At 42.9% G+C, this 26,124-nt stretch overlaps 1 protein-coding gene and 2 long non-coding RNA genes across 5 annotated transcripts; 2 read left to right on the top strand and 1 right to left on the bottom strand.

The window, feature by feature from the left end:
• Nucleotides 1–1,276: 1,276 nt before the first annotated feature.
• On the bottom strand, nt 1,277–25,355 carry LOC124118703 (ankyrin-3-like). Of its 2 annotated transcripts, none has more exons than XM_046480938.2 (11): nt 25,230–25,355; nt 11,235–11,296; nt 9,962–10,246; nt 9,242–9,277; nt 9,064–9,099; nt 8,871–8,967; nt 7,497–7,586; nt 7,296–7,309; nt 6,034–6,072; nt 5,594–5,653; nt 1,277–5,317 (listed from the first exon to the last, which is right to left on the bottom strand). In XM_046480938.2, the coding sequence occupies exons 2-11, from the start codon at nt 11,266–11,268 to the stop codon at nt 1,590–1,592; spliced, it is 4,419 nt and encodes a 1,472-aa protein (XP_046336894.2). In that variant the 5' UTR covers nt 11,269–11,296; nt 25,230–25,355; the 3' UTR covers nt 1,277–1,589. The 2 variants fall into 2 exon arrangements, with proteins under 2 accessions (XP_046336894.2, XP_046336893.2); XM_046480937.2 differs by lacking the exon at nt 25,230–25,355 and adding an exon at nt 16,088–16,113.
• On the top strand, nt 21,233–21,737 carry LOC125378949. The gene is made up of 2 exons (XR_007220540.1): nt 21,233–21,329; nt 21,635–21,737. It is a non-coding gene; the product is annotated as an uncharacterized LOC125378949 (long non-coding RNA).
• LOC125378950 lies at nt 23,174–24,341 on the top strand. Of its 2 annotated transcripts, none has more exons than XR_007220542.1 (3): nt 23,174–23,211; nt 23,397–23,446; nt 24,317–24,341. It is a non-coding gene; the product is annotated as an uncharacterized LOC125378950 (long non-coding RNA). The 2 variants fall into 2 exon arrangements; XR_007220541.1 differs by lacking the exon at nt 24,317–24,341 and adding an exon at nt 23,817–23,840.
• Nucleotides 25,356–26,124: the final 769 nt, after the last annotated feature.

Raw genomic sequence — 26,124 nt, 5'->3', positions numbered from 1 at the left:
TCAGGTTTTGTGAATGCATGCACCGTTATTATGGGCAGGCAGCCAACGAGTGTGTCCTTTCTGCTTCATCAGGTCAGTGAAGGAATATAACAAAACAAGCCTTTAATTGCCACAACACATTAAAGAATTGTCCTTCATGAAACCTGGATCCTCAAGAAATGATCTTAACAACACGAAACTGCAAAACATTGCCAAAGATTGAGGTCTGACAAGTCAAAACGGATCCTGTGCATATATATTTAATAGACAGTGTCTGGATATACACTGAAAGGTTTATGAGAAACGGAATGCTTGTTCTGCCTCATCTGGTATTTGTGCTGCGATTTCTGTATCTGGTGTTTGGATGATTATTTTCAGACAGTGGTGTGGGCAATATGTGGTAAAACGGTTAATCATATGAATTACATACAGTTGTTTGATGGAGTGTATTAATTGTAGACACTATAAACATCGTTCAAACAAGACATTTCTTTTATTTGTTTAATTCAAAACTGTCCCATCTACAAATCGTAGTATTGCATATGCTCCCAAAACAGTTAAAGTGTTTTGCTGAATCAAGTCCATATTGGGTGATAGATTACGTTTACATAACATAAATTGAATTGAAACAGTTCTCTTTGAAATCGAAACACACGTAGCACAATGTCCTCGTGAAAATAATATTTTAGTAAACAATAAATTTCATTGTATCATATTGAATTATCTAAATATTATCTCAACATCTGATCAACACATTCATCTGACATATGCGAGGAACAGGGCCATACAAAAAGTAAAACAATGAAACATTTAATATATATTTAAAATATGTATATGTCATTGACTGTATGTTAGGAATATTTCACATCACATATGCAACAAGCAATGTGATTGAAACAATAACACTGTAAAACCATGAAAGTGAAGAGAACATATCCAGGGAATATGTATATTTATGTTCGTAGGTTCTGCACATTCTGAGGGCTAATTTACATATATTACAACAACATGTATTTACACACAGATCGGACATTTTCGTACGCCCATTGTGTAAGAGGTTAAACATTATTTCATAATATTCACATTCATGATTGAAATGTCTTCGACATACATGTAACTGAAATTTAATATTCATACAATATTTTTATTTCTTCTTTCTTTGATCATGGTCATCTACTTGCTGTTGTCCCATCGAGCCAGAGTAAGGACACATCATACTATGTGTAAGACCAGAGAGATATCTCCCGTCACAGACACACGTAGCCATCATCACTTTCATAGCCATGTACAGCCATACGGTACAAGAAGCTTGATGTTATGTGACACCCTTCGGAGACACATGTAGCCATCATCACTTTGATAGCCATGTACAGCCATACGGTACAAGAAGCTAGATGTTATGTGACACCCGTGGTTCAGGTCAGGATACTTTCTGTTCTATGTTTTCAGCTTGGGCATTTGGGCAGTAGTGACTCCTGAGTTGTTTCAGTGGTGTAACAATCTGATCTTCTTAGTGGAAGAGTGAATGAGTGAGTTAAGATTTAACGTCACATAGGCAATATCTTAGTGGGAGTAAACACTTTGCCAAAACATGATTTCGTCATTCGAGTCTATGGCTTGGCCATCCTGGCTGGTTCCAGTTGATCCATGTGTTCTATGATTTGTCTGCTTCCTGCTTCACGAGCGAGACCCAACACATCATTCCCTGCGTTGTCAACCAGTGACAAGTCTGCGCCTCTTCTTCTGAGATATTCAAACACTGTATCTTTGTTGTATACTGCTGACGTCATGACAGGTGTCAAGCCAGCCTTGTCTTTAGTGTTGATGTCAACAGAGTCTATGATGTATTTCACTATATGAAGCTGACCATGCTGAGTAGCAAGATGAAGAAGAGTGTGTCCATCCTTGTCTACCAGAGTTTGGTCAGCTTTATGAGATACCAGGAATTTGTACACAACAACATGGCCTCCACACACTGCCCTCATCAGTGGAGTCTGATCATTTCTGCCTCTGGTGTTGATGTCAAATTTGCCAATCACCGCCTTGACAATGGCTACATTACCACCTTGACAGGCTGCATGAAGAACAGTATCATTATCAGGGGCAGTCAGTGATGGATTACCTCCTCTTGTTGCAATCAGGTCATAAGCATCTTTCTTTCCACCGACAGCTGCCATCATTATTGTCGTCCATCCGTCTTTTCGCGAATTTTTAATGTCAAACTTGGTCAGGAGATACTTTATGATGAACTGATTTCCACCCTGACAACCAAGATGCAGTAAATTGTTCCCAGAATCATCAAGCAGTTTTAGCATAGCTTTTTGTGACACAAGCAAATTGAACACATGCCTCTGTCCAGACCTAGCTGCATACATCACTGGTGTCAAGCCTTTCTGTCCCTTCGTATTAATGTCCAATATCTTCAGAAGTGATTCCACAATGGCTGTGTTCCCTCCTCGACATGCCAGATGTAGAGCATTGTCTGTGTTGTCATCAATCAAAGTGAGATCAGCCTTCTTCCTCACAAGCAAATCGAACACATCCCTCTGTCCCGCCCATGCTGCAACCATAACTGGTGTCCGCCCTTTGTTTCCCTTACTGTTAATGTCACACATCAACAGCAAACATTCCACCATGGCGGTATTTCCACCATGACATGCCAAATGCAGGACATTGTCAAGATTGTCTTTGGACAGTGGCACATCATCTTTCTCTGAGAAAAGTAGGTTGAACACTTCTATCTTCCCAGCCCAAGCTGCATTCATAAGTGTTGTCCACCCATGTCTTCCAGGAGCATTGCTGTCAAACTTTGGCATCAGATATTTCACAATGGAACGATTCCCACCCTGACACGCAAGGTGCAAGACTGTGTCTTTATAATCATCAGTCAGTGTGATATCGGCCTTCTTTGTCAACAGTAGTTTGAAAAGAGCTGGTTTTGAAAGCAAAGCTGCAATCATTATAGCTGTTCTCCCATGGTTTCCCAGACAATTGATGTCTGTCCCTGACAATAGATGTTTCACAATGGAAATATTTCCACCTATACATGCTAAATGGAATACATAATTGTTGTAGTCATCCCTCAGTGTGAGATTAGCCCCCCGTGACACAAGCAGGTGGAACACACCCTCTACTCCACTGGCAGCTGCACACATCACTGGCGTCCATCCGTTGTTTCCCCGACTGTTGATGTCAAACTTTGGCAGTAACAGTTGAACAATGGAGACATTTCCCCCATGACATGCAAGATGGAGGAGATTGTTGTTGTTGTCATCAGTAAGTGTGAGGTCCGCCTCCAGGGTATTCAGGATGTTGAATGCATCTATCTTTCCATTTACAGATGCCTTCATCACTGGTGTCAAGTCATGTTTTCCCCGACTATTGATGTCAAACATTGGCACGATTTGCTCTATGAGGGATACATCATCAACGTGGCAAGCCAAATGAAGGACACTGTTGTTGTCATGATCAGTCAGTGTGGTGTCAGCTTTGTTTGACACAAGAAGGTCGAACGTTGCCTTCTTTCCAGACAATACTGCAGACATTACTGGGGTCTGTCCATTGTTGCCCCGACTATTTATAACTGTGTGGGGGAGCAGACCGTCTACAGTGGACATGGTTCCAAAGCGACATGCAAGATGAAGCACAGTGTCGTTGTTGCTATCTCTTAAGGTTAAATCTAGTTTGTGTCTTTTCATGATCTCAAACTTCTTCTTTTCTTTGATAAGATAGTCTAAGGCAACTTCATCCCCAAAGACCACTGCACACATAATTGGCGTCCAATAATTATGTATTCCTCGAGCATTAACCAAATCAGCATGAAGTGTCCTTACTTCCCTGTTTACACGTTTTACAGTGGGCCCATGTCCATGTTGACACGCCAAATGCAATACATTGTAGTTGCTGATATCACATAAAGTAATGTCAGCTTTGTGTTTCACAAGGATGTCCAAACAGTCTATCTGTCCAGACACAACTGCATACATCACTGGTGTCCAGCCACTCAACCCACGCCTATTGATGTCACAGTGAGGAAGAAGTCGCTCTAGGATATACTTCTTCCCAGTGAAACAGGCGTAAAGGAGAATGTTGTCCTTGGCATCATCAGACAAGGTAGCTCGATCCGTGATCATCTGTGATAATATGTCAGCTGTATCTTGCCTTTTCCATATGGGGTGCCACATGTATGTACTGAAAGCACCACCGAAAACAGCTGCAGCCATTCTGGCAACAAGTGTTCCTGAGAAAGAAACGTTGGCTTGCTGAACTTGCACATGATCTAAGAGGAACTTAATACTGCAATGTGTTAGTGTAAACTCTGGTGCAATACTGAATAAGACAGAAGCGCAAACATCATAAATTACAGAATGGGAAAATGTTGCCATGTTTCCTCCTGTCAAAAATGTACCACAAAAACTCCTGATAGACTTCACAACATCTTGTCTTGCTGATGTCTTCACAATACGTGTAACGTCTTTGAAGTGGGCCTCTAGTTTTGGGTCACATTCAGTCTCCAGCTGGCGGATGTCCAGATGGCCGTCACACAGTAACAGCAGGATGAGAGCTGCTGACTTTTGATCCAATAGGCTCATAATCGTAAGAAGTTGATGTTTTATACAAACAACAGGGTCCTCGAAAAACAGTTCATGATGTGTGTGAAAGCCAGAATATCTTGCAAAAAGTTTGCATACAAGAGGAAAACCGACAGTTGTTTCTTCGCATGAAATAATTTTGTTCACATCAACTTCTGCTCTACTTGTATACAGACATCTGTATTTCCGCCACAAAGCTTCCTTTTCCTCACGTGTAAAACCTAGTCTGACATGTGATGAGCTTTGGAAAACACGTTGGTCTTCCAGTTTTGACATTGCCCACTCAAGACTGTCGGTTTCTGCAGTGAATATGAGCAATATGTTTCGTTGACTGACTTTTCTCTGGTCCTCACTTGGTTCTTGTTGCAGGCACTCGTACCGTCTTTCAGCCCTTCCACCACACTGTTCCAGGAGCACTTGAAGGTCATACAATAAGTGCTTAAGACTGAACAGATCCGTGTATGATCTGACTGCCTTAAACATGTCATCAAATATGACACACACGTCTTCATCTTTATCCATATAATCAGACAACTGTACTTTATCAACATCCTCAACCAGCACCAGCTCATACCCCTGCCACCTGTATTCATCTCCCAGCATCAGGGCCATGGATGTTTTACCAGATCCTGGAGCGCCGCTTATTGTCACATGGCCAAACGTCTCCAGTTTTTCTTTCACCTTCTTGAAAGTCTCAGTTTCAACATATGCCTTTTTGATATCCTTTATCACCTCTTCTTGATCATCTGATAAGGTACATAAACTTGTTTAAACAATGATAAGTTCATCATCACCAGTTATCTATGTTCCATTGTTATGCCCGATAAATATGTTTTTTTATACCTACATCTACAAGACACATATTTAAAAGACAGTTATATGTAATCAGTTTAATTTAATTCACCAGACTCCCCTGGGTACAAATGTACTGCATGCTCGTGCACACGCAAGCATGAAGGATATACATGAAAACATATTTCTCATACATATACCAATTGCGAGAACAACTATTATGTTCTTACCAGATAACAGGTTTACATCGTCCACAAAACTGCAGATGGAATCATCGTCTCTTTTGGATGCTGATCAAATAGTTAAAACAATTGTGTTAAAAGATTATTCACAGTAAAACACATTGCAATACGTACGCAGATTGATGATTGACTGCACGACTCACTGATCTAGGCGAATTTAGAAAAGTTATACATTGCAACATTAATGCTTGCTGAAAATAATATCACTTCACTTAAATGCAATGACCAATATTCAAAGATAACACTTACGAAGTTCTTAATATATCGTATACATTGTGGCTGTTCAGTGTATTGGGTTGCCATACACATATTACGGAACTTATGATCTATACATAATTATTCCTGTCAAATAGTACTGTCTGTATGTACAGTGATTGTATTGATTATCTCCTTTTCATCACATACACTGTTATATATTTCACACTCACTGGCAAAGGCTTCTCCACCTCGCTCTGTAAAGAACGGCTCTAAAACATAGAATATATGATCGTCAGATCAAGAATAATTAACTACTTTGGACTGTCAAATCTGTTTTGTAAACTTTCCTGTAACGCAGAAAGGTAATTATTATATCAGCAGCATTCGAATTATAAAACGTACGGGCATAAGTACACCCTGGCATTAAACTAACGTCAATATTGCCAACACGAGTTACCCTTATTCACACACAATATGTACCCACTATTCGAATTGATAGTATGTATCCAAATAACTAAATTTCAAATTAAATAATAAAGTTAAGAATTGTATGAGCACATGTGACCGTTTATCTGTTGTAATTTCAAGCTGGCTGTTATGAAACACTATAATGAAATATGGAGTATGGTAATACCAGCTCAAACAGATAATCTCAACATGAGTTGATAAAAGTGGGAAAACTCCGAGGCTTGCAGATGAGTTTTGTCACTTTTATCCCCGACTGTTGATATATTTGATATATTTGATTAGCAGAACATCATTCTTCCAACTTTTTCAGTTTGTAGACAGCAATAAGCACTGTCTCATCGTAAAAAAAGTACTGCTAACAGTTTCAGTAGCAGCGCCATTAGCGATGTCATTTGATTGTGACATCATCGTAACCAATGACACCACAGTGGTATGTAAAAATTGTGATGCAATTTCATTGCAGCGGTATTTACAGTGTAGATCTCACCCAATGATATCTCGCATGGGAGCCAGTTTTGGATGATAAATGATAATTTGCTCTTGACAACGAATTGCATAATGTTCATGTCTGTGATTCGTACTCTGAATCGAGGACGAAATTCATTGTAAAGTATCCTAGTAAATGTCATACATCACAACACTGTATTTCTATCATTCAAGGTAAAAACAATGTTTAGTTCCATATTAGTTAAGTACATAAGGATCACCCAATTGTAAATGGATATGAAATGTGCATGCATAATCATTCTTTTATAGGTATCAAGTTGGGTCCTTAGGCCTTTTACTGAAGGAAACTGCCTGCCTTACTGATGAAAGTCTCAGTGTGTGTCAAACAACGTTTATTGTGGTCTGTAAAATGCCTACTATGAACACAGCCTATCTGAGAAAAAGACTGGATGATCCAAAAAGCCGGTGCAATCATATTTTTTTCTTTGTTTGACTTGGGCAATTCTCATATATTCAGACAAATATGAAAATAGTGTGGCTTTTCGTTGAATATAAGATGACAAATGTGTTTACTTACCTTCTTCATCAGCACTATGAATGAAACAAAAAAATATACATTGGAAGCAATTACATCAAATGTATGAATCAGCTGATACTCAATAGACCAAGCAATGAAGCGAATATGACATCATATTTGCATTATGTTTTATTTTGATAATTGCTTAACTGCACATGGGCGTACTTAATGATGATGACACACGTTATATTTTTGTGTTACCTGCTAGCTGTATTAGTTCTTCTCCAGCGTGGAATTATAGCTGCCAGTGCATCGCGAATTCGTCTGGTTTTTCGCTTTTTTCGTTTTCGCCTTTAACAGATCATCAAATACAAATGCAGCTATAGTTACTTACTAACTGTAAAATCAAAACTGTGTCACATTGCAGCTCAATGTTTAGAAGTCCTTGAAGAAACCCAAAGATAATACAATTCTTTATGTAACCCAACTATATAATCCTCCATACCACGATATCATACGATATATTTTGCAGAATTATGTACCTAAAAAATTCGATATATTTAATTTAATATCATACACAAATATGAAATTTTGGAGCTCGATATTCACATGTTGTCTTTGTACAAAGGCACTGAAAACTATTCATTGTCATGTCCCATAAGACTTTTGGAGCTCGGTCGTCTCATCTTGTCGTGTAACAAAGGCATTGAAAACTGTTCATTGTCATGTAACAACAGGCCACAAGGTTGTGTTGAACTCAATATATCGTGTGACCGCCCCTTGCAACAATCACGGCTCTGCATCTCCTCAGCAATGACTGGATAAGTGCACGAATTCTGTCCTGTGGAATTCTGCTTGTAACGCATTGGAAAGTTGTGGGAGTGTCTGCGGCGTGTTCTGACGTTGACACGTCGATCGAGATGGAGTTCATACTCAAGTTGTTCGATTGGGCTCAGATTGGAGATTTCGACGGCCAGGGCAAAACGTTGATGTTGGCATTATGAAGCGTTGTCCTGTGGAAACAGATCCCTCTGGCGGTCAAAGATTGGAAGAAGGTGAAGTTGAATAATTTAATTCATTTAGCGATATGCTGTCAAATTGCCCACCAAGTCAGGCCTCCCACACTATGACACTGCCGACACTGAAATTGTCGAACTCGCCTACACAATGTTGAGAAAAACCCTCATTTCGACGACGATAAACACGTTGTCTTCCATCTGGCCACTGCCGAAGAATTCGTGATTCATCGCTAAACCACACATGTCTCCACTTTCTAAAAAAAAGTCTGTAAGGTATGGCACCAATGCAAGCGTCACTGTTGATGGATCTGTTGCAAAACAGGGACGATAAATGGCCATCTAGGTCGGATTCCACCCTCGCAAAGATGGTTCCTGACAGTCTGGTCCTAAGCAGGAGCTTTTGACGATTTATCAACCCCGTCCTAAGTGTTCACACACTTCATAGATGTCAGAAATCATTAGTTGCCAGTTGACCTGACCTGACCTGACCTGAGTAGTGTCATCTTTGTTTACTTAAGTGATTATGTTGGCAAAGAAAACAGTGTTATATACATATCTTCATGTACATTGATTAATAACCAGAAACTTTAACACCTGGAGTCAGGTACACACTTACAGTATGAACACCACCACAGCGAGGACAGCAACCAGGATGAGGAACACAGGGACAAGTATCGCAGCGAGGTCCAGTGTTTTCTCTGTCGGCGTTGTGTCTGTTACAAAATAGAGACGCAAATATAAAATCAGTAATATCAAGCAAATATGATTCTCAACATTATGTTGAGTCTTAGTTTGTGTGTTGTACTCACGTGTGCTGTGTTCCCTGGGAGGTGTTGCCGACGTGCCTGTGCAGACACAAATACATTCAGTGTTACTCATTTACAGCTTATGCAAGAAACACAAAAAAGATGAAGCAATAACTATCATATAAGATATTGTCAACATTATCTTTTCATACCCAAGTCTTAGTTTGCGTTTTGTACTCACGTGTGCTGTATTCCCTGGGAGGTGTCCTCGAAGTGCCTGTGCAGATGCATTTTTTTAAATCATCGTTATTCATGTCTTTTATTCACAGCTATTCTATACACCCCTTTGAACAGATAACCTTCTTTCCGTTTCATATTATTACATTCGCATATTCATCGTTTGATACAATAAAGGTACTTAAAAACATTTATGACACATGACTGTACGCAACATTAACTTCATCTGACATATCACAGTAGGATATATAATTCTGTGGCAAATATACCATTGTTTGGAGGTCGTACCTGATCTGATCAGTTTACATTCTGATAATGACATCAGAAACAAATTAATGCGAATAAATAAGGATTACACATTCGAGTAAGGATACAAGCTAGACTTCATATTTGGTCATATGATATTTCTCAGGTAACATCCAACAAATCAACAAGTTTGTATCCATTGCAATTTATACTAATTGCATGCTTTTGTGATAACATTCAACCGTATATTTACATAATATCTACCCAAGGTTCGGTTCAATAAGTTATCTTTGTTCAGAGACAATCACAAATAATATGGTGAGAATGTTAAACATCTTAAGAATACCTATGACATGGTCAATATTGAATCAGATGTTTTCAGTTTAAATGTGGCAATAATATCCCAAAACAGAAACAGAACGTTGATAACACAGATCAGCAGAAACTATTACAGATTTGAATCAATTTGTTGTCAAACCTGGAATAATGTTACAGAAGTCCCCTGTGTAGTTTCCACTACATCCAAACGTGCAGATGCCATTTTGGCGATTACAGGTGTTTCTCAAGCAGTTCCTGGTACAAGCGTGGTCACAGAGATCCTCAAACCACCCCGGCACACACCCCTCCGAGCACTTCCCTGTCTCCTTGTGGCAGTGTCTGAGGTTTCGTACTGGGTCAGAGATGCAGGTCAAAGGGCAATCTTTGTCGCACTTGTCTCCATATTTCCCCCATCCACAGCTGTCTTCTCCGTATGCTTCAACTACTAAATGTTGAATAGAAACAATTTATTGAATGTGGTCAAACGGGATCCTCCAAAGGCGTGTTATTGTATCACTAAGCCTCATTTTAAGGAAACATAATGGTAAAATAAAACTACAGCTTGGCACTTATAATATAAACTGTGTATTGCATATTTATATTTGCTCTACCTTACATCATACTGAAATGTGATGAAATCAATAAATCAGTTTCTTCTGTTATTTTAAGTTAGGGAACATGATGCCTCTACACTGAGTGAATATTGTTGCAGGAGGGTACTGTCTGTGCATTCATGTGTTTCTACCCATATATTGATCATGGTTTTATCAAATGGTTCCCTGATATTTTCTTTTTTCATTTTGATTCCCTAAACGAGCAAACAATTCAAACATCTATATTGCTATAATAGTTATACAATTAGAACTAGGAATGCATGAATATACGACTGAATGTCGCTTTTCATGTGTCATTAAGCCCAATTGAAAACCACTATAGTTAGTACGTTATGTTCATTTGGTTTGAGATGTAATCGGATTCAGACGACGGGTATTAAGATACATACACAAAACAAGTCGACATAATCAATACATGTATGCTATGTGAAAGTGTTGTTAGGCCTGTCGTGGCTGTTCAGAATATGTCAGTTATAACTCAACTGTTGGCCTCGTAAAGGGAGAAGCTCAGAGTGGAATACATTGTAAATGTCAACCACTTCTTGAAGTAAAAGGTCCTTGAGGAAAGTCAATGAAGAGCCTACACTCACACACATGATGTCCCCACTGAACTGTTAATGTTACCAGGAGGAGGGTCATATTATGACGATAGGGAATGAACTTGCCAGGTGTGCTTGGTTTCACAAATTCAAGAATAGTCAGCAAGTCGTCTTACATTTGATTGTCAATGCAAACATGTAAGCGTCCGAAATTGTGACATTGTAAGGGTGATATTAAAATATTATAACTACAAAACAATATTAGTCTCCAAATACTCACTGAGTATCAGCAGAGCTAGGTAATGTATCTGCATGGTTTGGGCGGACTCGACACTGTAGAGCCTGCAAAAAATAGGCTGTTAATTGGTTTTAGATTATAATACAATGTGCGCTTGGCATCAATTATTTCTTGGCAACTGTTAAGTCAGTCAGCACCGTGGGATGTTTTTTTTCTCTGGGTACACTTGCACTAACTGTGTGTGGTTTTAGAGAGATTAGACACGTCGCGGATGTGTAACATATTGTGAACTTATAGCAGTGTCTGGTAAATTATAAGAGTGAAATTGACACCATTTGTTGAACAGTATATAACCTGCGAAATCACCACAGTTACACAAGAGGTTCATAAAAACAAAGAGGACACAACTCAAAAATACAGCATTGAAGTAAACATTACAGGCTGCAAATTCCGGCTAAAACAAAATCAACATTCGAATTATAAAACGTAGGAACATAAGTACATCCTGGCATTAAACTAACGTCAATATTGCCAACACGTGTTATGGCTTGTGATGTTGGTGCCCAGGCAGTGCAGTCGAAAATAGTGTATAAAATGTACTTATTAGAATTAACAATAATCCAAATGATATTCGAGATGTGATGATAACACCCATAAAGATAAAAAAAATCATGTGTGTATTACTGAACACACCCCAATGATTATTTACAGAAATTATATTAACTAATAATCACCCAATATAATCACCCCTTCCTTCTATCACAGGAAACACATTCGACCCCACAAGAGATGAGGAGAAAGTCACCTTAAAAGTGTCCCATGGAGATTATAACAAAAATACATTTAAACCCATATTGAGGGAATATTTATCCCAAGAACATTCGGAGTAAGATATATATATACTACCGGTTTTAATACGCAATAATGATAACCACGACAGGATACCTGGCCTGTACTAACAAGGTGGCTAAGAGGAGTGGGGTATGACTACCTGTTGGATGAGCGTATCTGGGTCAAGTGGATCACAAATACACGTCTTTCTCAGTACAGGGTTTTATTGATCCCGAAACTGCAGATGTGTTTGTATAAAGGACAGATTACACCTCGCACAGGTCAGTCGTCAATTCCTTGAAATGTGTAAAGTAAACCGACAAGAGGTAAAGGTAGTGGACACAATACAAACAGAACTAAAGGCCATTCAATATACACATATTCCGAATAGATATTCATGATGTCAATGTTACCTCAGGCTGTAGGTAATTTCTGAGATATAAGCCAGTCTGTCCTTAGCTGAACTAACACATAGCAATCACACCCACATTGTATTCCCGAGAATTTGGCTGGCCTCAGATAAAGCTTTGGCATATCTATGAGGTTAACGCTTATCGCAGCGCATGGTTTGCGGGCTTGAATTTGAGAACTGTGGTGTAGAGCTGAGAGTGAGTGAGTGTGGTTTTACGCCGGTGTTTGCATTTTTTCTGAACTATCACGACGGGAAAATCGAAGCTGGGTCTTCGGCATGATGAGCGAAAGCTTTAACCACTAGGCCACCGCTTCGCCCCTGTTGAACTTGGACAGTTTCAAAGTAGTGATATAGAGAGTGAAGCATCGGTTTAGGATTGTCGATGTTTTAGACCATACACTCCAATGATTGATATTGAGAGCAACAATCCACGTCATTGGATTATGTTGACAGGCCATAAACCAAGTCAAGGATCCAGGCCTTCCGTCCTATTACGTCGCCTATTACAAGCAGTGAGTGAGTGAGTTAAAATGTAACCTCGCATCAGCATTATTTCAGCCATTTTGCAGCAAGAATAAGTTAATATATACACTATTCATTCATGGACACAATCATGTTATGTATAAAAATAATGAATGAAACAAATTTAAGCATAACAATATATTGTATACAGTTTTAAAACATGGGCTATAGGCCACCAGTTACCAAAGCGAGGCCACCTAAGGATGTGGTGGTCTGGTGTGAGGTTAAGCTATGTAAGGTGTGAGGTAGATCTAGGGAGGTGTGAGGTGGAGGTGGTCAGGTGTGAGTTAAAGTTATGTCAGGTGTGAGGTATAACTAGGGAGGTGTGAGGTGGAGCTAGGGAGGTGTGAGGTGAAGCTAGGGAGGTGTGAGGTTGAGGTGGTCAGGTGTGAGTTAAAGTTTTGTGAGGTGTGAGGTAGAGCTAGGGAGGTGTGAGGTAGATCTAAGGAGGTGTGAGGTGGAGGTGGTCAGGTGTGAGTTAAAGTTATCTGAAGTGTAAGGTAGAGTTAGGGAGGTGTGAGGTAGAGCTAGGGAGGTGTGAGGTAGAGCTAGGGAGGTGTGAGGTGGAGGTGGTCAGGTGTGAGTTAAAGTTGTGTGAAGTGTGAGGTAGATCTAGGGAGATGGGAGGTAGATCTAGGGAGGTGTGAGGTGGAGGTGGAGGTGTGAGTTAAAGTTATGTGGGGTGTGAGGTAGAGCTAGGGAGGTGTGAGGTAGATCTAAGGAGGTGTGAGGTGGAGGTGGTCAGGTGTGAGTTAAAGTTATCTGAAGTGTAAGGTAGAGTTAGGGAGGTGTGAGGTAGAGCTAGGGAGGTGTTAGGTAGAGCTAGGGAGGTGTGAGGTGGAGGTGGTCAGGTGTGAGTTAAAGTTGTGTGAAGTGTGAGGTAGATCTAGGGAGATGGGAGGTAGATCTAGGGAGGTGTGAGGTGGAGGTGGAGGTGTGACTTAAAGTTATGTGGGGTGTGAGGTAGAGCTAGGGAGGTGTGAGGTAGATCTAAGGAGGTGTGAGGTGGAGGTGGTCAGGAGTGACTTAAAGTTATGTGAGGTGTGAGGTAGAGCTAGGGAGGTGTGAAGTGGAGGTGGTCAGGTGTGAGTTAAAGTTATGTGAGGTGTGAGGTAGAACTAGGGAGGTGTGAGGTGGAGCTAGGAAGGTGTGAGGTGAATCTAGGGAGGTGTGAGGTGGAGGTGGTCAGGTGTGAGTTAAAGTTATGTGAAGTGTGAGGTGAGCTAGGGAGGTGTGAGGTAGAACTAGGGAGGTGTGAGGTAGAACTAGGGAGGTGTGAGGTGAAGCTAGGGCGGTGTGAGGTGGAGGTGGTCAGGTGTGAGTTAAAGTTATCTGAAGTGTGAGGTAGAGTTAGGGAGGTGTGAGGTAGAGCTAGGGAGGTGTGAGGTGGAGGTGGTCAGGTATGAGTTAAAGCTATGTGAGGTTTGAGGTAGAGCTAGGGAGGTGTGAGGTAGAGCAAGGGGAAGTAAGGTAGAGCTAGGAAGGTGTGAGGTGGAGGTGGTCAGGTGTGAGTTAAAGTTATGTGAGGTGTGAGGTGGAGCTAGGGAGGTGTGAAGTGGAGGTGGTCAGGTGTGAGTTAAAGTTATGTGAGGTGTAAGGTAGAGCTAGGAAGGTGTGAGGTGGAGGTGGTCAGGTGTGAGTTAAAGTTATGTGAGGTGTGAGGTAGAGCTAGGGAGGTGTGAAGTGGAGGTGGTCAGGTGTGAGTTAAAGTTATGTGAAGTGTGAGGTAGAACTAGGGAGGTGTGAGGTGGAGCTAGGGAGGTGTGAGGTGAATCTAGGGAGGTGTGAGGTGGAGGTGGTCAGGTGTGAGTTAAAGTTATGAGAGGTGTGAGGTAGAACTAGGGAGGTGTGACGTGGATCTAGGGAGTTGTGAAGTGGAGGTGGTCAGGTGTGAGTTGAAGTTATGTGAAGTGTGAGGTGAGCTAGGGAGGTGTGAGGTAGAACTGGGGGTGTGAGGTAGAACTAGGGAGGTGTGAGGTGAAGCTAGGGCGGTGTGAGGTGGAGGTGGTCAGGTGTGAGTTAAAGTTATTTGAAGTGTGAGGTAGAGTTAGGGAGGTGTGAGGTGGTCAGGTGTGAGTTACAGCTCTATGAGGTGTGAGGTGAAGCTAGGGAGGTGTGAGGTGGAGATGGTCAGGTGTGAGTTAAAGCTTTGTGAAGTGTGAGGTAGAACTAGGGAGGTGTAAAGTAGAGCTAGGGAGTTGTGAGGTGGAGGTGGTCAGGTGTGAGTTGAAGTTATGTGAGGTGTGAGGTGGAGCTAGGGAGGTGTGAAGTGGAGGTGGTCAGGTGTGAGTTAAAGTTATGTGAGGTGTAAGGTAGAGCTAGGAAGGTGTGAGGTGGAGGTGGTCAGGTGTGAGTTAAAGTTATGTGAGGTGTGAGGTAGAGCTAGGGAGGTGTGAAGTGGAGGTGGTCAGGTGTGAGTTAAAGTTATGTGAAGTGTGAGGTAGAACTAGGGAGGTGTGAGGTGGAGCTAGGGAGGTGTGAGGTGAATCTAGGGAGGTGTGAGGTGGAGGTGGTCAGGTGTGAGTTAAAGTTATGAGAGGTGTGAGGTAGAACTAGGGAGGTGTGACGTGGATCTAGGGAGTTGTGAAGTGGAGGTGGTCAGGTGTGAGTTGAAGTTATGTGAAGTGTGAGGTGAGCTAGGGAGGTGTGAGGTAGAACTGGGGGTGTGAGGTAGAACTAGGGAGGTGTGAGGTGAAGCTAGGGCGGTGTGAGGTGGAGGTGGTCAGGTGTGAGTTAAAGTTATTTGAAGTGTGAGGTAGAGTTAGGGAGGTGTGAGGTGGTCAGGTGTGAGTTACAGCTCTATGAGGTGTGAGGTGAAGCTAGGGAGGTGTGAGGTGGAGATGGTCAGGTGTGAGTTTAAGCTTTGTGAAGTGTGAGGTAGAACTAGGGAGGTGTAAAGTAGAGCTAGGGAGTTGTGAGGTGGAGGTGGTCAGGTGTGAGTTAAAGTTGTGTGAGGTGTGAGGTAGATCTAGGGAGGTGTGAGGTAGAGCTAGGGAGGTGTGAGGTGGAGGTGGTCAGGTTCGAGTTAAAGTTGTGTGAGGTGTGAGGTAGAGCTAGGGGTGTGTGAGGTGGAGGTGGTCAGGTGTCAATTACAGCTTGGTCAGGTGTGAGGTGAGGAGTCTACACTGACCTGCACGCCATCATTTCGCCAAATTCATGATACGCCCTCAGGTTATGTTGGGCTATATTTAACCAGTTGACAGTGTGTTATTATGTATGTATACCCTTATCAGACATATTTATCATAGATAATGCATTGCTCTGTCATTTTCCTGCCTGTAATACGCTGATACTACAACCGGTGTAAACATAACTTGGTGTGAATGGATAATGGAGGTGTGAGGCCTGGGTAGAGCTGTGGGAGTTGGGAGGTAGAGCTGTGGGAGGTGTGAGGCCTGGGTAGAGCTATGGGAGTTGGGAGGTAGAGCTGTAGGAGCTGTGAGGCCTGGGTAGAGCTGTTGGAGTAGTGAGGTGACACTATAGGAGGTGTGAGTCCTGGGTAGAGCTATGGGAGTTGGGAGGTAGAGCTGTAGGAGGTGTGAGGCCTGGTTAGAGCTATGGGAGTTGGGAGGTAGAGCTGTATGAGCTGTTAGGCCTGGGTAGAGCTATGGGAGTTGTGAGGTAGAGCTGTGGGAGGTGTGAGGCCTGGGTAGAGCTATGAGAGTTGGGAGGTAGAGCTGTAGGAGCTGTGAGGCCTAGGTAGAGCTATGGGAGTTGGGAGGTAGAGCTGTAGGAGGTGCGAGGCCGGGATAGAGCAGTGGGAGGTGATAGGTAGAGCCAGTGAGGTGTCAGGTGAAACTATTGGAGGTGTGAGGCCTGGATAGAGCTGTGGGAGGTGTGAGGTGGAGCCAGTGACGTGTGAGGTGAAACTATTGGAGGTGTGAGGTAGGGTCAGTGAGTCGTGAGGTGAAACTATTGGAGTTGTGAGGCCTGGGTAGAGCTGTGGGGGGTGGGAGGTAGAGCCAGTGAGATGTGAGGTGAAACTATAGGAGGTGTGAGGTAGGGCCAGTGAGGTGTGAGGTGAAACTCTTGGAGGTGTGAGGCCTGGATAGAGCTGTTGGAGTTGTGAGGTAGAGCTGTTGGAGGTGTGAGGCCTGGGTAGAGCTATGGGAGTTGGGAGGTAGAGCTGTAGGAGCTGTGAGGCCTGGGTAGAGCTGTTGGAGTAGTGAGGTGACACTATAGGAGGTGTGAGTCCTGGGTAGAGCTATGGGAGTTGGGAGGTAGAGCTGTAGGAGGTGTGAGGCCTGGTTAGAGCTATGGGAGTTGGGAGGTAGAGCTGTATGAGCTGTTAGGCCTGGGTAGAGCTATGGGAGTTGTGAGGTAGAGCTGTGGGAGGTGTGAGGCCTGGGTAGAGCTATGAGAGTTGGGAGGTAGAGCTGTAGGAGCTGTGAGGCCTAGGTAGAGCTATGGGAGTTGGGAGGTAGAGCTGTAGGAGGTGCGAGGCCGGGATAGAGCAGTGGGAGGTGATAGGTAGAGCCAGTGAGGTGTCAGGTGAAACTATTGGAGGTGTGAGGCCTGGATAGAGCTGTGGGAGGTGTGAGGTGGAGCCAGTGACGTGTGAGGTGAAACTATTGGAGGTGTGAGGTAGGGTCAGTGAGTCGTGAGGTGAAACTATTGGAGTTGTGAGGCCTGGGTAGAGCTGTGGGGGGTGGGAGGTAGAGCCAGTGAGATGTGAGGTGAAACTATAGGAGGTGTGAGGTAGGGCCAGTGAGGTGTGAGGTGAAACTCTTGGAGGTGTGAGGCCTGGATAGAGCTGTTGGAGTTGTGAGGTAGAGCTGTTGGAGGTGTGAGGCCTGGGTAGAGCTATGGGAGTTGGGAGGTAGAGCTGTAGGAGCTGTGAGGCCTGGGTAGAGCTGTTGGCGTAGTGAGGTGACACTATAGGAGGTGTGAGGCCTGGGTAGAGCTATGGGAGTTGGGAGGTAGAGCTGTAGGAGCTGTGAGGCCTGGGTAGAGCTGTTGGCGTAGTGAGGTGACACTATAGGAGGTGTGAGGCCTGGGTAGAGCTATGGGAGTTGGGAGGTAGAGCTGTAGGAGGTGTGAGGCCTGGGTAGAGCTATGGGAGTTGGGAGGTAGAGCTGTGGGAGGTGCGAGGCCTGGGTAGAGCTATTTGAGTTTTGAGGTAGAGCTGTGGGAGCTGTGAGACCTGGGTAGAGCTATGGGAGTTGGGAGGTAGAGCTGTAGGAGCTGTGAGGCCTGGGTAGAGCTATGGGAGTTGGGAGGTAGAGCTGTGGGAGGTGTGAGGCCTGGGTAGAGCTATTTGAGTTGTGAGGTAGAGCTATGGGAGTTGTGAGGTAGAGCTGTGGGAGGTGTTAGGCCTGGGTAGAGCTATGGGAGTTGGGAGGTAGAGCTGTAGGAGCTGTGAGGCCTGGGTAGAGCTGTTGGAGTAGTGAGGTGACACTATAGGAGGTGTGAGGCCTGGGTAGAGCTATGGGAGTTGGGAGGTAGAGCTGTAGGAGGTGTGAGGCCTGGGTAGAGCTATGGGAGTTGGGAGGTAGAGCTGTGGGGGGTGCGAGGCCTGGGTAGAGCTATTTGAGTTGCGAGGTAGAGCTGTGGGAGGTGTGAGGCCTGGGTAGAGCTATGGGAGTTGGGAGGTAGAGCTGTAGGAGCTGTGAGGCCTGGGTAGAGCTGTTGGAGTAGTGAGGTGACACTATAGCAGGTGTGAGGCCTGGGTAGAGCTATGGGAGTTGGGAGGTAGAGCTGTGGGAGGTGTGAGGCCTGCCCAGCTAACACACGACGTTGTCACAACGTTGTGGAAAGGTTGTGGATTGGTAACGTCGTGAAATAACGTTGTCACAACGTTATTATAACGTCAACGTGCAACGTTATTTCACAACGTTATAACAATGTTGCACATTCACGTTGTGAAAACGTTGTGCATCGGACATCGCACAACGTTTTGTAACTACGTTTCTGAAACGTCGGTGAAACGTTATGAAGTTTGCTTCTTGATAGTCATAAAGGAATAGAACTGCTTTATCAAAATCAACATGAATTTGTCAGAATACCAAGGCAGTAATGCATTACCTTTCTGTATATTCGGCATTTGAATTTTCATCTCTTAATACTAAAATTTCCAGAACGTAATTGCGTATCTCTATTACAACGTTAGTGTTACGTTACATTGTAACGTTATTCCACAACGTAACAACAACGTTGCAAATTAACGTTGTGATAACGTTATGCCTTGGACATTACAACACTTTTTGTAAATGATGTTTAGGAAATCACTTGTAGATCTACCATCTCGTAGTTTTATTTTTTTTAAACATATATATCTATGAACGAAGTTATCTGTCTACTAAATGTTGTCTAAAGCAAAATTACAGTTAAAAACACATTGGCGCGCATTTTTTGCGGCGTGAGAGCGACTGCTGAAAAGTTTAGCCTGTTGCCTCGTGAAGTGACGTCAAAATGACGTCACATTGTCGCCGAAGATTTGTTGTCACCAGCCATCTTAGTTCAAACTCACTCTGGATATATTACAACCAAGTGATTGTGCAGCAACGGGAACTGGACAGATGATCTGTGAATTCGGATAAGGTAAGTTATTTTTCAAAAGCAGTCTCCGCTTGTTGATATGTTTCTGTACATGCAGATAGTTAAATGATTTCAATGTATCGTATTATTCAGAAGTGGCGGGGTTTAGAATGCAGTTTGCCGGTCACTTTCACTGAGCTGAGCGTCAGTGTTGATAGTAATATTTGATACACAGAACGTGATGTATATAGAGGTGAAGGAAGCCCATGACTTTTTACCATATTATTATGTTATGGATACCAAGGGTAATTACCAAGGGCAAGCAGTAGGTATATGTTTGACCAGAATTCAGTCTGGCGGCGTTTTGTGGTCGTCATATTATGTTCGGGTTTCGATCGTAAGTGTATAAGGTCTGTAGGCCTAAATAGGCCTAACGTATGCATCGCCTACTGACCACTGATAGTTTTCGCCATTTCTTCCGTGTTATTTCGGAAATCTGAAAGTTTACATGTACTAATATTCTGACTTTGATTTTTGTGAAACAATGTGGCTCATTCAGGCCATGGGAAAGGTTGAGTAGATTTCTCTTATACAGCGAAGAGAGGGAATCAAAACAATGGAAGTATTTTCAGATCGACTCTCTGTAGGCTGCTAGTTATAGCCCTAGTCTAAAGCGCTCAATGATGTTATGAAAAATTGTATTTTCGGGAAGAGACAGAAACATACTTGTTGTTCCCGAAAAGGCCTAATTAGCACTGACTGAAGTAGCCTAAATGTGGATCATCTGGTTGTTTGTGCTGTCTATAAAGTTTTTGAGCAAGGCGCTTATCATGTGTATTTTTAATATTTCCAAAAAATAGAATCAATTCATCATTTTCCGATAACTAGATCTATGTCCGACTCCCTTCTAATGAAAACGAGCAAACGTAAAACAAGTCTCGTCGCGCGCTATAACGGGGTGTTTGCGGTATTGTTCTCGCTGGTGATGATAAGCTAGTCGATAATCAAAAGTTGAATATCACCATACATTGTCAGTGATTTGGTCATCGTTTGTTGATTATTAAGGTGAGATAGGTGTAGATCTAGTCAATGTGCACCAATGAAAAATACAATGGAATTTATAGCAACCATATTCGTTCGGTTTTCGATCTCCGTATGTTGCAAGGTAGGCTACCATACTACAGAATTATATTTAACGATATTGAACTGTATTATGTTAATAAACGTAGTAAGTATATGATACTTGGTTCTCTGAAACGTTTTGGCAATGAGAGAGAATAAAATGGTGATCGAAAACTGAACGAGTAAGTTCAAGTGCTAGCTACGAAATCGTACTGTAGCTAGATCTATATAAACAGCGCTGCGATGAAGATGTGAGTCGTAATTAGCTACAATGCCTGTCAAATATATCTGTTCCCGTTTGGATTCCGGTTTAGAAAAGGTCCCCAACAAACCATGTTTGTACTAACATGATTGTGTGTCATTGTACTCTGACAGAGGTTGTGAGACGTGGCTCACTATAACAATCACTGGTTTGTCAGACCAGTGTATATGTAAAACCAAATTACATTAGGTGTTTTTTTTATGATGGTACTCATAATTTTGTTACTTATATCTGTAGCCTGAGTTTATTTCCGATCGGACCTTATACATGAAGACTTTAGATTTACAGTTTTCCTAAATTTTAGGCAATTATACAATGTATGTTATCTTTTCGTTTAGACTACAGATCTAAATGTATGCTTATTGAATATAGTTTTAGTTTTGACTTTTTTAATATGTTTTCGTTGCAGCAATGGGGAAAATGTTACACGACCATTCCAGGAGATAAAATCAAGAATGTTGAATCATTGAGGAACACACCAAATAAACCCTGGGCTGTGAATTATGTTAACGTAAGTACAATTGTTTACGGTTACATTCCATTGTCTATATCCATGTTAATTGGTGGGGTTTTTTTTGCTTGAAATGAATGCTAAGAATGTAGATCTATTTATATAAATCTATGCTCGTACCACGTTTTGTATTCAACCTGATTCTTGATGTCTCTTAATGAATGTTAAAATTTGTTTCCATCAGTCACTTGAATTATACATTATAGTTTGAATATTGATAAAACCTTATCTCCAAATGAATGTTTCTCGTCATATGAAATCTTTCATATACCTGCTCGAGATTTATTAAGCTGTTTATATTTCAGGGAAGTGGAAGTGAACACCAAAGAAAGAAGATTCTGGCATTCAATAATTTCGAAAAGTGTATACATTTTCTATAATCTAAAAATAATAAAATGTCAACGCAAATGTGTCTTGGAGTTCTTTGTTGAATGGTGACTTCGCATGACTGAAAGTTGAAGTTTACAATATGAACTTGATTAGAGACCGACCATTTAATATTCAAGGAGGTGGGGACCTGGAACTTTTCTATGGAGATTACAAATGTTTTCGGTCACAGCTACAAAAGCAGATATATGATTTTCTTTAACTCTATGAGCCTGAAGATAAGCACCTTGCATCTAGATCTATGTCATTTTTTTGTGGCAGGCATTTTTTTCACCAGTCTGAACCGTAAATATTTTTGTCAAGAATTTTCGGTGACAATATTTTTTTTCGATAACATTCCAGGACCCGACCCTCCCCAGAAAATATCACATGGTCAACCCCTTACAATGTCTGCCATTCTTTTTTTTTATTTCTTTCAGTACAAGCCTAAAGGGTAATGGTGTCTGACTTTGTTATAGTCAAATCATGTATCTAGTTAACAGCTGAGTGGTGTTTTTACATTTTGAACATTGTTAGCAAAACACGATCTAACTCACTCTTAACCAGGCTATTCGACGCCCTGGTTTTAAAATATTGGTAAAAGGTATCTCGAATCATACACATTCACGTGACTAAAGCATATTCTAAAACATTTCCGGAACAAGTTTTGGGGTTGTTTTTACAACATTTTAGTGTGGAATGGTCACAACCGTATTTCATCCTTGTAACACAAAGTTATTTCACGTCGTTGTGACAACGTCCATGGTAGTACACAGAATAACGTTGTAGGGACGCATTATTATAACATTGCCACAACGTAAAATACAACATAACCACAACGTCAAATACAACGTTCCCTCAACGTAAAAATACAACGTTCCAACAACGTCTAATACAACGTGATCACAACGTTGTGAAGACGTGAATATGACGTAACACAACGTTAGATCATGACGTTGTGACAACATAAATGGGAGTCCACAGAATAACGTTATATGGACGTAACATCCGCAACGTTACCACAACGTAAACACGACGTTATCACAACGTTCCCAAAACGTAAAATACAACGTCATCACAACGTTGTGACGACGTGAATATGACGTAACACAACGTTAGGCCATGACGTTGTGACAACATAAATGGGAGTCCACAGAATAACGTTATATGGACGTAACATCCGCAACGTTGCCACAACGTAAACACAACGTTGTCACGACGTTGTCACAACGTGAAATTGTTAGCTGGGTGGGTAGAGCTATGGGAGTTGGGAGGTAGAGCTGTAGGAGGTGCGAGGCCTGGATAGAGCTGTGGGAGGTGTGAGGTAGAGCCAGTGAGGTGTCAGGTGAAACTATTGGAGGTGTGAGGCCTGGATAGAGCTGTGGGAGGTCTGAGGTGGAGCCAGTGACGTGTGAGGTGAAACTCTTGGAGGTGTGAGGCCTGGATAGAGCTGTGGGAGTTGTGAGGTAGAGCTGTGGGAGGTGTGAGGCCTGGGTAGAGCTATGGGAGTTGGGAGGTAGAGCCAGTGAGGTGTCAGGTGAAACTATTGGAGGTGTGAGGCCTGGATAGAGCTGTGGGAGGTGGGATGTAGAGCCAGTGAGGTGTGAGGTGAAACTATAGGAGGTGTGAGGTAGGGCCAGTGAGGTGTGAGGTGAAACTCTTGGAGGTGTGAGGCCTGGATAGAGCTGTGGGAGTTGTGAGGTAGAGCTGTGGGAGGTGTGAGGCCTGGGTAGAGCTATGGGAGTTGGGAGGTAGAACCAGTGAGGTGTCAGGTGAAACTATTGGAGGTGTGAGGCCTGGATAGAGCTGTGGGAGGTCTGAGGTGGAGCCAGTGACGTGTGAGGTGAAACTATTGGAGGTGTGAGGTAGGGCCAGTGAGTCGTGAGGTGAAACTATTGGAGTTGTGAGGCCTGGATAGAGCTGTGGGGGGTGGGAGGTAGAGCCAGTGAGGTGTCAGGTGAAACTATTGGAGGTGTGAGGCCTGGATAGAGCTGTGGGAGGTGGGATGTAGAGCCAGTGAGGTGTGAGGTGAAACTATAGGAGGTGTGAGGTAGGGCCAGTGAGGTGTGAGGTGAAACTCTTGGAGGTGTGAGGCCTGGATAGAGCTGTGGGAGTTGTGAGGTAGAGCTGTGGGAGGTGTGAGGCCTGGGTAGAGCTATGGGAGTTGTGAGGTAGAGCTGTAGGAGGTGTTAGGCCTGGGTAGAGCTATGGGAGTTGTGAGGTAGAGCTGTGGGAGGTGTGAGGCCTGGGTAGAGCTATGGGAGTTGGGAGGTAGAGCTGTAGGAGCTGTGAGGCCTGAGTAGAGCTGTTGGAGTAGTGAGGTGACACTATAGGAGGTGTGAGGCCTGGGTAGAGCTATGAGAGTTGGGAGGTAGAGCTGTAGGAGGTGTGAGGCCTGGGTAGAGCTATGGGAGTTGGGAGGTAGCGCTGTGGGAGGTGCGAGGCCTGGGTAGAGCTATTTGAGTTGTGAGGTAGAGCTGTGGGAGGTGTGAGGCCTGGGTAGAGCTATGGGAGTTGGGAGGTAGAGCTGTAGGAGCTGTGAGGCCTGGGTAGAGCTGTTGGAGTAGTGAGGTGACACTATAGCAGGTGTGAGACCTGGGTAGAGCTATGGGAGTTGGGAGGTAGAGCTGTGGGAGGTGCGAGGCCTGGATAGAGCTGTGGGAGGTGTGAGGTAGAGCCAGTGAGGTGTCAGGTGAAACTATTGGAGGTGTGAGGCCTGGATAGAGCTATGGGAGGTGTGAGGTGAAGCCAGTGACGTGTGAGGTGAAACTATTGGAGGTGTGAGGTAGGGCCAGTGAGTCGTGAGGTGAAACTATTGGAGTTGTGAGGCCTGGATAGAGCTGTGGGAGGTGGGAGGTAGAGCCAGTGAGGTGTGAGGTGAAACTATAGGAGGTGTGAGGTAGGGCCAGTGAGGTGTGAGGTGAAACTATTGGAGGTGTGAGGCCTGGATAGAGCTGTGGGAGTCGGGAGGTAGAGCCAGTGAGGTGTGAGGTGAAATTTGAGGAGGTGTGAGGCCTGGGTAGAGCTATGGGAGGTGTGAGGTAAAGTTCTGTTTGTTTGTTTGATTGTTGATCCGAGGTAGAATAGGTCAACCCATGCTTACCTAAAAGGTTTCTATGCTTGTCGTAAGATGTGGCTAACTGGATCGGGGGTCAGGCTCAATGACTTGGTTGGTGAATGTAATCGTGTCCCAATTCCGAGGATCGATGCTCAGGATGCCCATCACTAGCTTGCCTGGTCAAGACTCGATTATGTACAGACCGCCGTCATATAGCTGGAATATTGCTGAGTGCGGCGTTAAACAAGCAAAAAGGCAACAACGTGCGTGCGTGCTTGCGTGCCTGCGTGCGTGCGTGTGTGACGAGGGCCAGGTAGGTACTGAGGGACCAGTGAGAAGTGACGATGGCCACAACACAGACTAACCAATCACGTCCTGTAATCATCCAACATGAAATGATGTGTGGAATTCGGTAATTAAATATATTAAAGGACAGACCGTCATATACCATCTTGTGGCAACACATTATGTATTACCTTATATATGTGATAATCCTTCATTTCTTGAACCACACAACCTTCTATGTATCAATGATAACTGACTCTTTGCAGTTAAAACACATTCTAGTGGCGCCCTTTGTGATTATTCATTAGTATATCTCGTACACAACACATATCACTCACCAATCACACACAGAGACTACACTGACCTGCACGCCACCATTTCGACGAAATCCGGATACGCCCCTCTACCGTTGAATATCGCTATTGCATCAGGTTACTTTGTGTCATCATGTATCATGTAGGTATACCCTTATCAGACATATTTATCATAGATAATGCATTGCCCTATCATTTTCCTGTCTGCAATGCGCTGATACTCCAACCGGTGACAACATAACTTGGTGTGAATGGATAGTAGTCGATGTGTTTAACGCGAACTGAAATTAAAGGTACAGCTTCATGTATCAAAACGTATCAGCATAGGATGTCAACTGAGTAGCTTATAAACATTAATTAATTTGCTATCATTAAATAAGAATTTGCACCGAATGAACAAGTATTAGAAGGCCGTTTTACCTTAACGATGCAAGAGAGTATAAAAGAAACATACGCCTGACAGTCTCTGACGGGAACGGGAACGGTAAGCTGAGTAAGTAGATGACATCTAAGAAGTTTTAACCAGGAAACAAACAAGATTGTATCGTGTTTTCTCTTTCATGCTATTAGTATCTACATTGGTCAAAGGTGTATACTTCCAGGAAACCATGGTATACACAAACACCTTTTCTATCCATCTGGCAGAAAAGATGACTGTCACTCAGAGCTAAAAGAAGACGAGGTTGATAATTTCAATAAATAAGGCAATACACATTACTCATATGAACATGCAGGGATGGCATCAGTTCAGATTATAACTGATGTTTATCAA

This window comes from Haliotis rufescens, unplaced genomic scaffold (genome assembly GCF_023055435.1).
Source record: "Haliotis rufescens isolate VD_foot unplaced genomic scaffold, xgHalRufe1.0.p SCAF_134, whole genome shotgun sequence".
In the NCBI taxonomy this organism is placed as follows: Eukaryota; Metazoa; Mollusca; class Gastropoda; order Lepetellida; family Haliotidae; genus Haliotis; species Haliotis rufescens.
This window is presented reverse-complemented; position numbering and strand designations above follow the sequence as displayed.

Coding starts and splice junctions, on each gene's coding strand:
- LOC124118703 (XM_046480937.2), bottom strand. Junction 10,247..11,234: donor CCTAGCTCTGCTGATACTCA/GTGAGTATTTGG, acceptor TTCAACATTTAG/TAGTTGAAGCATACGGAGAA. Junction 9,278..9,961: donor CTTCTGTAACATTATTCCAG/GTTTGACAACAA, acceptor GCATCTGCACAG/GCACTTCGAGGACACCTCCC.